The 13,311-nt window shown below is 32.5% G+C and overlaps 1 protein-coding gene and 1 pseudogene across 1 annotated transcript; both read right to left on the bottom strand.

The window, feature by feature from the left end:
- Nucleotides 1-1,557: 1,557 nt before the first annotated feature.
- On the bottom strand, nucleotides 1,558-2,019 carry LOC114411424 (uncharacterized protein C05D11.9-like). The gene has a single exon (XM_028375113.1). It carries the CDS (start codon nucleotides 2,017-2,019, stop codon nucleotides 1,558-1,560), a length of 462 nt encoding a protein of 153 aa, XP_028230914.1.
- On the bottom strand, nucleotides 1,914-8,363 carry LOC114413763 (annotated as a pseudogene).
- Nucleotides 8,364-13,311: the final 4,948 nt, after the last annotated feature.

The following is a 13,311-nucleotide window of genomic DNA, read 5'->3' as shown; positions in this document are numbered from 1 at the left end:
GTTACATCTTTAAAGAAATAATAACAAGCTAGTGAGACAGATGGACCTATGATCATCTGAATCTTTACACTGTCAGCTCAGATATAAATCCATATTAGATCCCACCATCCAATCATGCTCATTGTTATAATGAAATATGACACTAACATGAAAGCCTTTCAAATACACAATGAAAGACAATGCAACAGTAAAGTGAGATTACTTGTAGCATTAACCTATGGGAGAATTGGTTTCACAAATTTCTCCCTGTTTTTATGTTTAGCAAGTATACATATTGATAGACTCATGAAGGCCATGACAGAAAAATAAACAAAAATAAGCCAAAGTAGTTAGAGTAGATGTATAATCAGTTAGGGTTGGTTTAACAGCAGTTAGTTACTGAATTAGTCTGCTGTCTAGCTTAAATAGTACAAAGGAAGTATAAGATCAATCGTTCTGCATTGTCACTTAGCATCTAGGAAAAGAACATTAGCTTCATTCGGAAGGAGAATCCACTTGTTTGTACTTCTATTATTGACACAAATATCATTTCTCAGTCCTTTCTATCTAAACTTTCAGACTCTGATTTTGGGTTTATAACCCAATCTACGAAAAAACAAATACAATATGAAGGTCCATAGAAGAATCTAAAGAAGAAAGTGAACCTCTTTCTGGCAGGAAATTTGTAGATTCTCGTATCCTTCTTCAAAGGCAGAAGAATTTATCCACACCCATAGGCGTCTAAATGAAGAACTGTGCTTCATTTTGCCTGATTTTTCACTTAACTCCACACCATGTTTGTTTGAATCATTACCAATGTCATGTTGTCCAAACTAAGTACAACGATTTCTTCCATCTAGCTCTGTACTCATATTTTGTTGGGAACTTGGTTGCTACATGTAGGTTACAGGAGCAATTGGCTGAGAAACCGGTGCTCCACATTGATGCAGCTGTCAAGAAAGAAAAATTAGTTTAGTTTAGTTTAACCAAACCAACCAAGCAGTTACTGGAGTCAGCAACAGACATCTACCATTGCTCTTCCATAGGTTACACTGTAAAGAACAGAGTCATCATGATTTCCAGGATGTGGTGTTGTTGCCGGATAGGGTTCCAGCACCATTCTTAATACAGACATTAATGAATCATGTATACAAGAGAGCCTTAAATAAAACAAATAAAATTAAACCATTACTTTTTCGGACTGAGAGCCCACAATAATTATTTGATACATGCATTTCAATATGTTTGAATCAGAACATCAGTTTAGTGTGTCTTTTAGACCCAGATGTATAACAATGAAAAAGAAGAAAATTCCAACAAAAAAGCTAAAACTAAAACTAAAATAAACTACCTCTGGACCCTCCAATTGGAGGGCAGTATAATAGCTTGCATCATGTACAAGCACCCCTTGTTTGAGCCTTTTTCAAGAGTGCCCTCGAACCTTTACCCCTGCGTAAGCACATGCACAATCCTTGTTAGTGTTTCCAAGGGAATGTTTAAACATTCACAAGCTTGTTGCTTCAACTTCCCCCATAGACTCTTTCATAAGCTTTTAATTTTACCCAAAAAGACCTACCTTCATTGAAGACACAAAGGAAGGTGGTAACCCCAAAGCTTGGTCATAGCAAACCACTTTGCATGCCAAACATGAGTTCTCAGCCTCTTGGTTACATCCCTAGAAGTGCAAAAACCATTCTCTAGGTTTTTCTTTAGTTCATATCTCCGATGAACACATCGAGGAAGCTTCTTTTGGTGATTCTCCTCCAAACCTGATTTGGCAAGGGCTTTATCAATTATTCCCAGTTTCTGCCTCTTTCTTCTGCACCCTTTTCTTGCAATTTGGTTATCAAACACAATTGTCCTTCTTCTCTTGTTCTTTTGAGACCTATAATCATTGTTTACTCTATTTTCTATGATAGATTGAAGACTATGGAGTTCGAGAGCACGGGATTCAGCATATTTCTGCAAATTGATTTTCCAAGGTGGTGGTGGTGGTGTAGGTACTGAAACTTGAGGCTTTTTGGTTCCAGCAGTAACCATGGTAAAGAACTAAGCAAAACCAAAAAAATAAAATAAAATTAGTTTACAACTTTGCATTGTACAAACACAAATTATGCTGTAAAGCGTAAATAAAACCCTTGGCCTAATTGGACGATCCAATCAGAATAGAATTTACACCACCATAGTCCAAAAAGGAACTACATGGGGCATATAGAGATATTGTAAATGAAATATACTTTAGCAAGGCTCCTATCTGATTGGTTAAATAGTATCATTTGTCTTTAGGAAACATAACAGGCAAACCAAAACTATCATAAAACATTTCTCAATCCCTAATTCACAGATTCCCATATTTCCTAACTAACCAAAAAATGGAGATAACCAAATCACTTGTCTCCAACAACAATAATAAAAAGAACAACTGCACACCTTCCAGGTTAGTAGGGCCTGATGGTGTTGGATTGTTGGTACTGGTAAAGTTGTGCAACTCAAATGAATAAATTCTTTATCACCTAAATGCAAAAATGGGAACTGCAAAGACATATACAACAGTTTAACCAATTTATTCAACTACAACAACTGGGATTAAAACAGATAAAGACAGTTTTTTTCTAATTTCTAATGCTTACTTTAGAAACTACAAATTATAAACCTTCAACTTAATTTTGAAAACTGGAACCACTAAATCAATACAACTATTATCAGCCTCGCAAAGTTGAACTTAAGGATGACTCAAGCTTGCTAGTTGCAACCTATCAACCACTACCAGCAGCATTCACAAAGGTACTAAAATCCCAAATCTCAATAACCTCTAAAAATAGCACACAGATTTTTATTTCCTGTTGTCAAAACTAGTGTTGTTTTGGATGTAAAAGCTAAATGCCTTGGTCATGTAGTCAAAGTAGTTAAATAACCCCACATTATAGTGCAGTACCTGACCCCTATATGCTATAATGGTACAGCAAAGCAGCTGCTACACCAAAGCAAATAGTTTCTATATAACATGCTCAAAACTAAAGTACTCAAATCAAAACTGGAGAAACAGTGTTGGGCTTGGTTGGAAAAGGATGAAAGAGAGGCTGAGGGACAGGAAAATGCAGAGGGTACAGAGACCAACAAAGCATGAACAGGAGTTTGGCTGCTGGAAACTTGAGAGAGCAAAGTGCAGAGAGTGAGAAACAGGCATATGCGGCTTCACGATGCAAAAAACAAGGGTGAAGTAGTGGCAATATGCTGTAGCAGGGGGTGGGCTATGCAATTTCCTTGTGTTTATGAGAAGAGTAGGCTTGAAATTCCTATGGCTCACAATGTGTGATGAGTTTGTGTAATAAACAACAGAGGCTGCTAATCCTAAAATGCCTCACTGCATGGATGGGTATAGGACACCAAAAATCCTCTTAACGAGTAAATAAGGTACAATCAGGGATGGGCAAAGAAGATATTTCAAATTTTTCAATATCTAGAGCATAGCAGTCATTTCATCTATCCAGGATGTGATGCTGCAATTTAGATGCCAATTTAGCCAGCCACAAACTTACATGAAATACAACTAGCTTTTGAAAGCAGTTGAGATGATGCTCTCAACTGCTCCATCATGATAGCACCACTATAAGCCAGTACTAATAACTATGAGAGTTATGAGTTCTTTTTTTTTTAAAGTTTTATCCTTGTGATAAAAGTTGAACAGGTACTAATAAAAGCAAATAGATAACTACATGTATGCCCATACACGTATTTAATCATTTCTATTAGCTTGACTATTTTAGAAGCAAATTTGATGAGTTTCAATGTGGTTTCAACAATCATATGTATAGAATCTATAGATATGAGAAATTGGATTTGGCACCAGATCCCTACTAAAATAATCACATTTCTCAGCATTTTAAATATATTCAAGCTGGAACCACGCATTCACATTCCTAAGCAATGAACAAATTAAGGTATGTTTAGAAGAGCTTATTTAAAGTTTACTTGGGCTTATCTGCCCTTCTGTAAGTGTTTGCAAAAACTTATGAAAATAGCTTATGATATGTCCATAAGTTGTTTTCACCTTATTTCAATAAGCATTCTAGGATAAATGATGAAAACAACTTATATCTTATGTGAAAATAGTTTAAACTGATTTCTTCAATTATAAAAATATATTATATGATATCTAAGTGCTTATACAATAATAGACAGACTCAACTTTAAAAGAGAAAGAAAAAACCAGCATGTATGAGGAAGAAGTTTGCTAAACATGTATGGTGCATTTGGCTAAAATGTAGTGCTTAGTACAATCTCAAATACATTGTCAATTTTTAAGGTGTTCACAGTGGATGCACCAGAGAAAATTTAATAATACAAGTGATAATGTAAAAATTTATTCCCAAGATATATCAATTGACCGCTTTAATTACTTGCACAGATGACTTGCAAGTTTTAATGGGTGGTTTATAAAGTACAGAAACAAAATTCTTGCTGCAGGTATTACACGAAGAAAGCAAGAAACAAAGAAACAAAGAAAGAAAGTTACAGAGGCATGGCATGAACCAAAATCGATAAGATAAAAAGAGAGGGAAAAAGGAAAACCTGATCTGAATTTGACAACAATGAAAGACTTCAACTACCAAAAGCCAATGCGAGTGAATGGGGAGATAAGAGTGTATTTATGACTTGGAGATTGAAGTGCGAACAAACGATTTAAATCGACGTTAGGGTTTGTCAAGGCATAGGGTTCTTGGTACTGAGGTTTGTTTGATTGATTCTAAAACTTGGGATGCTAGCACTCGGGGTTGTAATTGGTAAACCGGGTTAGGTTGTTTGATAATTGCGTCAGCTGAGTTGGGCTGCTGTGGGATGTGGGCTGAAAATATAACCCATATGGACAGGCCCATGTCTAACATACATTTTCTTCTTCTTCTCACCCTCTACTTCGTTAGCTTTTTGTAAAATTAGTTTCCGTAAATTTCGTTGTTTAATTTTATATAATAGTTTCTGTTAAAGACATTTTTATCAAAAAAATAAAGGTGAGGGTGCCAAGATCAAACAAGTATCAATATCATGGGCCTTATGGACATAAGCATAAGCTAAGGGAACTACTCTATCAAAAAACAAATATATATTAAGTCTTATTCGTTATCATAATTTCATAAGGACCACAATTACTAGGACTGTCATATATCATAAAAAACATAGAAGCAAGATTTTTTAATTTATTACCTAGCATGGTAGTTAATTGTGCGCAATATTGGTGCTATTGTGCCCGAGCGTCACACATGGCACCCTACTTCTCCTCCAAGCATCATCATATCCCACCTGGCCGTTGTGGTTGGAACGATGCTTTTCACAGCCAAAATGATGGCCAGAGTGGGCAAATCGTGTTGTAATGCAGTTCTGCAGCTTCTATTGACTGTTTGCTTTCATGGCTGCGCTCACTGTTAGTGGGTCAGAAAAGAGAGATACTCAATTCACAACTCTAACTCTAAACGACACCATCTTTGTTTTTTTGGCTATTTTCACTCTAGTGTTTTATTTCCAACACAAATTTTATTTGGACTTGGACCGTCAGTTTTAAAATTACTTTTTGGACTGTCAATTTTAACTATTAGACCCTTATTCATATAACTTTCTTACCTCTTTTACTCAAAATTCAAATTTACATGCATTATAATCAAGTTTTATTTTCTAATCGAATTTATATAGAGATATTTTCTAATTATTGTTTAGTATCAAATAAAAATTATTTAAATGATGTGATATCTTTTCTATTTTAATAAATGTTTAAATCTTTATATCATAAAATATATCCTAAAACATTGTAAAATCGGTTAAAGTTTTCCAAATCCTAATATTTAATTAATATATAAAACTAATAGCAAAATATTTATTATAAATAACATTAAAACATAGGTCATCCCACTATAGCGTTTTTCGGGCTGGCTATTCCACAATGATACATACCGAACTAACTCTTCTGAAGTTGGAACAAATTCCCAAATCCTGAACCCTGAACCCTAAACCCTAAACCCAAAACGCTAAAAAACACTAAATTCTAAACCCTAAATCCTAAAAACCCAAAAAACCTAAAAATCCCCATAACCCTAAAATCTCTAAAAAACCAAAAAACCCTAAACATATATATATATATATATATATATATATATATATATATATATATATATATATATATGTATGTATGTATGTATATACTGAAATAGTATTTCAATTGATTAATGAACCCCAAGCCCCAAATGTGTACAGACAAGTTAATTTGTGGACAAACAACAAATAATTGCCAAATGTGTATAGACAAGTAAATTTACCCTTTGTCGTCTCTCTTATCTTCCTCTTTCTGTTGCATGGCATTGACACCCACATATACCTACAGATAATATTGACAATCAAATTTACCTTCTTAAAAAATGCTTCAAGATAAAGAGAAGAGCCAGAATTAATTACAGCACTTCAAAGCTCGTCCCGTCATATAAAAAATATGTCTTGTTTTCATCTTCCCAAGCTAATGTTTTGTTTATAAGATTGTCAACTATAGCTGAAAGAAAACATACTATCATCAGAAGTTCAAATGGCACTGTCAATAATGGATAGTTTCATAGGCATTCATGAAAGCAAACTTGGAATTTTGCCTATAGTTATTCTAGCATGTTCTGCACGTTTAAGATTAATGTGAGTGCATTGCCCAGCACTGTAACGGTTGTCATCCTGTAATTGTTTTTAATACTTCAGAGGACAAACTAAATAATCTAACAATAACAGTTGTCCATAAATGAAATTAAATTAATAACAATTAGTTTGAACAAGATACACAGAAAAAAGTGAGACCAATTATACTTACTAATCACATAGATACAAACAGGAAACTCAAGCTTACAATAAAATTGTGATTTATAAATATCTTGATATATTTGGATTCACTTTTCCAAACTATTTTTACATCAACTTTCACTTCAATTCATCTGACATGCAATTTTTTATGGTGTAGTCCACTTCAGTTCATCTGACATGCAACTTTTTATGGTGTATTGGTGCAAGTGATCTTTTGATTAATCCATGCAAGAATCTCCCTTTTTTAATGAAAAATACAATGTATTCAATATCATTTGAAACTTCCAATAAAAGTACAAGAGTTTGGGCAAGAAAATAAAGAGATCTAAAAACAAAGAAAGAAGGCAAAACCCTGGCAGGCCTGTGTCCTACCAGCGTGCTTATGAAGCTATACAAATGATAAAATATAATTTCTGGCTTACTTGATTATATTTGTCAAGCCAATTCTCCTCTTCACATGCAGCAAACCACTTATCAATCCTATCTGTTACTTCTTTTCTACTCAACTTCATCTTTTGCCTTAATTGTCTGTTCTTCGATTTTGGCTAAATAGCTCAGAAGGATCCACCAGTCCTATACAAAAAATAGTACCATTGCATAATGTCAGATACTCAGATCATTTCCAGGTAAATCTTCAAAAGAAAAAAAAAGATTTAAATAAGTACTAAATATGTGTTTGGCTCAACTTGTTTAAGAGAAATAATCCCTTATTTTTGTTAGCTTCTTAAAAGCTTTGAAAAACAAAAGTATGTAGCAGAAGAAAGTCGTTCTGAAACATAAGCTACGTGGAGGTTATAGGTAAATAATCTATTAATGCATAGGAACATACCAGAATCTATTAATGCACTAGCTTTCTCGGCCACAGTACTTGGATTTGGTTCAATGTGAGTCAATCTACATATTTCCTCTAACTCTGACCTCTTCTTAAAAACAAGTTCTTTCATTCTGCTTGCTTTTAGTTTGGCAAGCCTGTCCACTTCTGCTGAAGCCTAAAAAAGGAATTTTCAGTCTAGGAGCTCCATCTCCACAAAATAAATTGCAAAGAATGAAAAAATAATAATAACAAAGGGAGAAGGAACTGAAAGAAGCTTCCAGACCTTCTCTATCATTTCTGTTGAAAGAACACCTCGTTCAGTGATTTCTGATTCTGAGGTCTCAACAATAGAAGTAATCTTCATAAAACAATTTCTCTCTTCTTTTGAAGAGTCCATCAAATTCCAAAGTTCAAATAGTTTTGCCATAACATCCTTCAGCTGCATTTTTAAAAATAGTGTACTTTTAAAGGAAGGGAAGAAATTACAACAACCATTCAAACGAAAAGCAATTAAGTATGCTGCAGAAAAATCACCTTCTGAAATTCTAGTTTTCCTTTCTATTTTTAACTTGAGAATGGCCTGCTCTAGACCTTCCAATGTGCTATTGCTAATATTAGTCGACTGTTCCACCTGAGTCCCATGCAAACTTGGGTGAACATCACCCACGGTCTGACCAAAATCCAACCCAAGCACACTACAAAGAGAATGCACCTCATTCACGCATTGCAAGACCTTTTGAAGGCGATCAACATCAAAAGAACACACATATAAAAGGCAAAAATGAGTTATAAAATAAAAGGAGGATCAATATACTGATTGATATGAGGCTATAAAACAAGAAAACAGGGGTAAAGAAAAGCATTTTAATTGCCACATGTACTACTTTTTCTTAGGGAAAAAAATTTAAACAACAGGGAGCTTGCACAAACAAGAAATGAATATTTACATGAATTGATCATTCACAAAAATCAAAGGTTTATTAACCCATAACCACGGTCCAGAGCTATAAGAAAGTTCATGGGTCAGTTTATATCATAATACAAACCTTTTTCTTTTTTATATTCATTAAGTCTCCTAAGTGACAGACAAGTCCTGTTCATCCTCAACTGTTGTGCTGCTCAAAAATGCAAATAAAGTAAAACAAGGCCTAACCAAAAAGTAGTGGAAGAATGTACCAAATGAAGAATATACTAAAAATGAAAACAACAAACAGTTTGGTATTATTAACTTCCTACACACAAAATATGCAAAATCAAAAAAAATTATAAAACACTACACCAAAGCTAAACCAAATTGCCACCAAACTAGAAATCGGTTCCATGTTAGTGTCATCATATCTCGTAAAGGCAACAAGATTAAACAAACAGTACAGTATAAAGACAAAGTCAACCCGAAAACCCGATACCAACTATTCAACTGGTAACTTTTAAAATGCATCAAGAATCCCAATCCAGTGAATTTTAAAAATTATACAGTAAAAAACCCATCAAACTTTAGACCAAAAAACAAGGAAAAGATAAAAGATAAAAAAGCTGAAAAAAAAGACCTTTTCAACTCAGGTAATCAATCTAATGAAGAAAGACAATGCCCCTTTCGCCCTATAATAAAATAACCTATAGAGACCCTATCAGTGCTTTTTTTTTCTTTTGACACAGTGAACAGACAAAAAGTTGACCCGAGGAGAAAGAAGACATCATTGGGTAGAGAATAGCCAAGAACAAGAAGATGATGAAGAAAAAGAAGAAGAAGAAAAGAAAATAAAGGAGTAGGCATATCATGAACAAATCATCACAAGCAGACTCTTCATTAAGAAAAAGAAACACCCCATATCTTCATTTTTGCACCCAACAAATTCCTCAAAACCTAGAATTCTGAAACACCAAAGAAAGAGAAAGACCTCAAGTTCTCTGAGCAAAGCTGTGCAAGTAGAGCTTGTGCGGATACTAGTGTCATGTCCCCCAATGGCCAGCATTGTTACCAAAAATATGAGACCCTCTTTCAGAGGTAGTACTTTAATTGAAAGTTACCAAGTAAGGTGGTAGAAGAAGAAGAACAAGAACAAGAACAAGAACAAGAAAGACTAAGAAGGGTCAAAGAAGAAGAAAGCAAGAAACTTTCATCTCATGTGAAAGACCAAGAGACATGGGGTGTCTCCATTGCTTCAAACAACCTTAGCTCCCTCAGATCTAAAGCTGAAACCTTTAGAAGCCGCTTTCCCTCTGTCTCTATAAATATTGAGCAAATTGTTTTGGTAGCTACAAAGAAAGAAAGAAAACAAATTGTGGAGAGAGAGAGAGAAATAACAGGATCTGTAAAGAGGGTGTGTTTTCAGAGGGAGAAGAAGATGAAAATGATTGCCATTATTATTGTTGAAGAGGGAAAGAGAAAAGAGAAAAGCAAAGAAAAAAGAAGGAGGATAATGCTTTTTTAGGGTATGGTGGTTTGATGCTAAAATGCGCCAAAATGTAGCAAGAACAGAACAACAAGAAGTAGCAGGTAAAGAAAAGAAAGAGGCAAGTATTGGAACGAAATGGATCCGTATTTTGTATGTGTATGCATACACACTTCACTCTCATGTGTTCACATTCGCCACTTAACTTTCTTTTCATGAGTGAGTGTGAGAATTTTTTCTGATATTTGTTGTTTTTGTACTTGTCATGAGGCGCGTGCTAGTCACTCCCTAATAGGACAAGAAAGCTTCTTATTAACTTAGTGGAAGCTTCTTAAATTACTCCTTTCATTTCATATGCATGTTTAAATAACTTATTTGATTTCTTTATTATATAAAATTTAAGAATTAATATTCATGATTTTAGGAACTAATAAATAAATAAGGATTAAATTATGATTGAGTTAAATTATAGTAATTTTTACAGATAACTTCTATTGGATGAAAATAGTGATTATAAAGGGATTAATATCCACTCACTAAATTCATACTAAAAAAATTATTCTCTTTAAAAAAAATTAAAATACACCAAAGACTTAATAAAAATCTTACTATAACAAAGATATATTTTACTCTCTAATAATTATGTGTTATGGACTAATAAATAAATAATAATTAAAAACTAAATTATGATTGAGTTAAACTGGTGTAGCTTTTATAGATAACTATTATTTGATGGAAGTAGTAATTATAAAGGTGTTAATATTCACCAAAAAAGGTCTTCTTCCTACTAAAAAACTATTCTCTTAAAAAAAATCAAAATATACCGGAAACTTAATAAAAATCTCACTGTGAACAAAGATATATCTTACTCTTTAATAATTGTGTGAAAATTATAAATTTAACCCAGAACCCTGAACCTCAAACCCCAAACCCTTTCAGAGAACGACTAATCCTGAATCAAAAAGAACAAAACAGAGAACAAAGAGAAATAGAGACTTAGAACACATAGGAATTGATAAACACAAAAAACAAAGGAGTGAGTATCTCTTACAGAATATAGAAAAAAATAGAGAGAACAGACAAGGAAACAGATGAAATAATTGGAGAAAAAGAAGAAAACAAAGAATGAGACTCTAAATAGACAGGCTACCAAAGAAAACCAAAATAGTTTGTTCACAGCAGAGTCTGTCACAAAATTTGGTAGAAGTGTTCAATCAAAGAGATCTTATTCAAGTCATGGGTTTGAGTTTGCGAAAGATATAAGAACACTTGTAGTAACCACATTTAAAGAACACTCAATGCAACAGAATAGTCACTGAAGTATGAAGAATCAGAATCTATTGTGTTAAAAAGAAAGAATAAGTACTGCTTTCCCCACCATACCTCTTGCTATCACTGCAACATCCATGAGAATTACACAATGCCATAACCATATTATAGTATATTGTTATAAAATGGTTGCAATTTAACAATTGATAGAAAGAACCACAAATAATTGGTTTTTACTTTTTACTAATACACATTTGATAAAAGTGTCTCATAAGAAGCCAATGCCGATCCAAAAATTCTTTTCTTATTTAGGTTCCTATGCTTTGCATGTTATCACAATAAAACAAATTTAGAGAAGGAAGAATTTATACCTTGCATCTAAACCATGCACCACGATAACCACCTTTTCAAAGCATCTTGACTCAGCCAAATCCCCAACTTGGAATGGAAGATCAGGCATCTTTATGTACTTCCACTTTTTTAAGACAAAAATCTTGATATAAAGAAGCTGCAAAGATTATTATACGAGACAACGGTTAAACAATCATGTTTTAGGTTTTCGGCCCCTCAACTTAAGTAACTTAGTAGACGGAACTCTTGATAAAAATAGAGAATAAACAGGAAAACCAAATAATAAAATTACATAATAACACTAAAGGTGAAAAAATAATATAATTATAAGTTAAAACACCATTAGAGATACAGATAGAAAGAAAATATACAGAGAAAATGTTAAGATAACAGCCAACGGATAAAGATCATCAATGTCCCAAATAAACATCTTCAAACATTGGAACAACAATATCACATAACCCAAATTAAGCCTACAAAAGGATCAACACAAACAAGTATTAAAAGAATGACAATCTCACAGAATGTGTTGTCAACTATATCAACCCATGAAGAAATCTATGAAAAAAGAGAATTCATATCCACCCTAATTGTTATTTATATATTATTAATTTTTAAATTGTATAAAAAATATTAGTAAGGTTAGTTCTTATCAAAATTATTAATTTTCAATAAATTTTAATAATTGTAAAGAGAATGTTAAAAAAAGTGTCTTATAGATGAAGTGCAATTAACATTCATATTATTTGAAATAGTTAACCAACCCTTATGAATATTTTTACAAATTTTTAGATAATTAAAAAATTATTTTTCTTACTTTACATATTTAAAGATTTTTTATAGTCAATTATAATTATAAATATATATATATATATATATATATATATATATATATATATATATATATATATATATATAATTCACATATAGTTGAGATATTGACTTTATTTATTCATTTTTTGTGGTTTTATTTTATAAATAAAATGCTAAAATATTTTTTCATCCTTCTAAAATTACTAAAGTTCAAATTTATTTTTTTATCTTTTTTTGTCTATTTTTAACCCCTATAAAATTATAATTTACTAGTTTTTCATCCAGAATTAGGTTTGGATAATTAAAGACCTATGTGATATTTTTTTAATTAAAATTTTAAAATGTAATTTTTGAAGGTTTAAGTTCTTTTACTTAGCATTCTAAAAGGGCTACACTAATTTTAATTTTATTAAATATAGTAGTTTCACAACATAACAAGAAAACATGTAGGATACTGCATCTTATGTAACCTAATCAATGAAAAAAACCAATAAAAAAAATATAACTTTGAAAAGAGACATCTAAATCTAGTGAGAAATATTCTACAAATATATCAATCCAATTAGAAGTAGTAAAACCTTATGAAGGATATTGCATATTGCAGATGTGACAACTAAGTCGATGTAACCATCAAACATCATCAAATAAGCTTATAAAAGGAAAGAAATCACAAGGTAAAGAAAGAAACAAAAATTAGATATCCCTAGCACAACAAATAACTGAATTTGAATGTGGGTGAGAATCTAATGGAAGGGCATACAACAATTTGCAGTATAATCAATAAACAATAACAGTAAAACATTATGGTGAAAAGAAAAAATTGACCTTCCTATCCAAGCGCCAATCAGAAGGATGCCTCCAGCAAAC

This window comes from Glycine soja, chromosome 5 (assembly GCF_004193775.1).
Source record: "Glycine soja cultivar W05 chromosome 5, ASM419377v2, whole genome shotgun sequence".
Taxonomy (NCBI): domain Eukaryota; kingdom Viridiplantae; phylum Streptophyta; class Magnoliopsida; order Fabales; family Fabaceae; genus Glycine; species Glycine soja.
Note: the sequence above shows the minus strand (reverse complement) of the source record. Positions and strands in the feature narration are given on the sequence as shown.

Excerpts from the sequence above, each read along its gene's own strand:
- LOC114411424 (XM_028375113.1), bottom strand. The coding sequence starts at position 2,019 with ATGGTTACTGCTGGAACCAAAAAGCCTCAAGTTTCAGTACCTACACCA.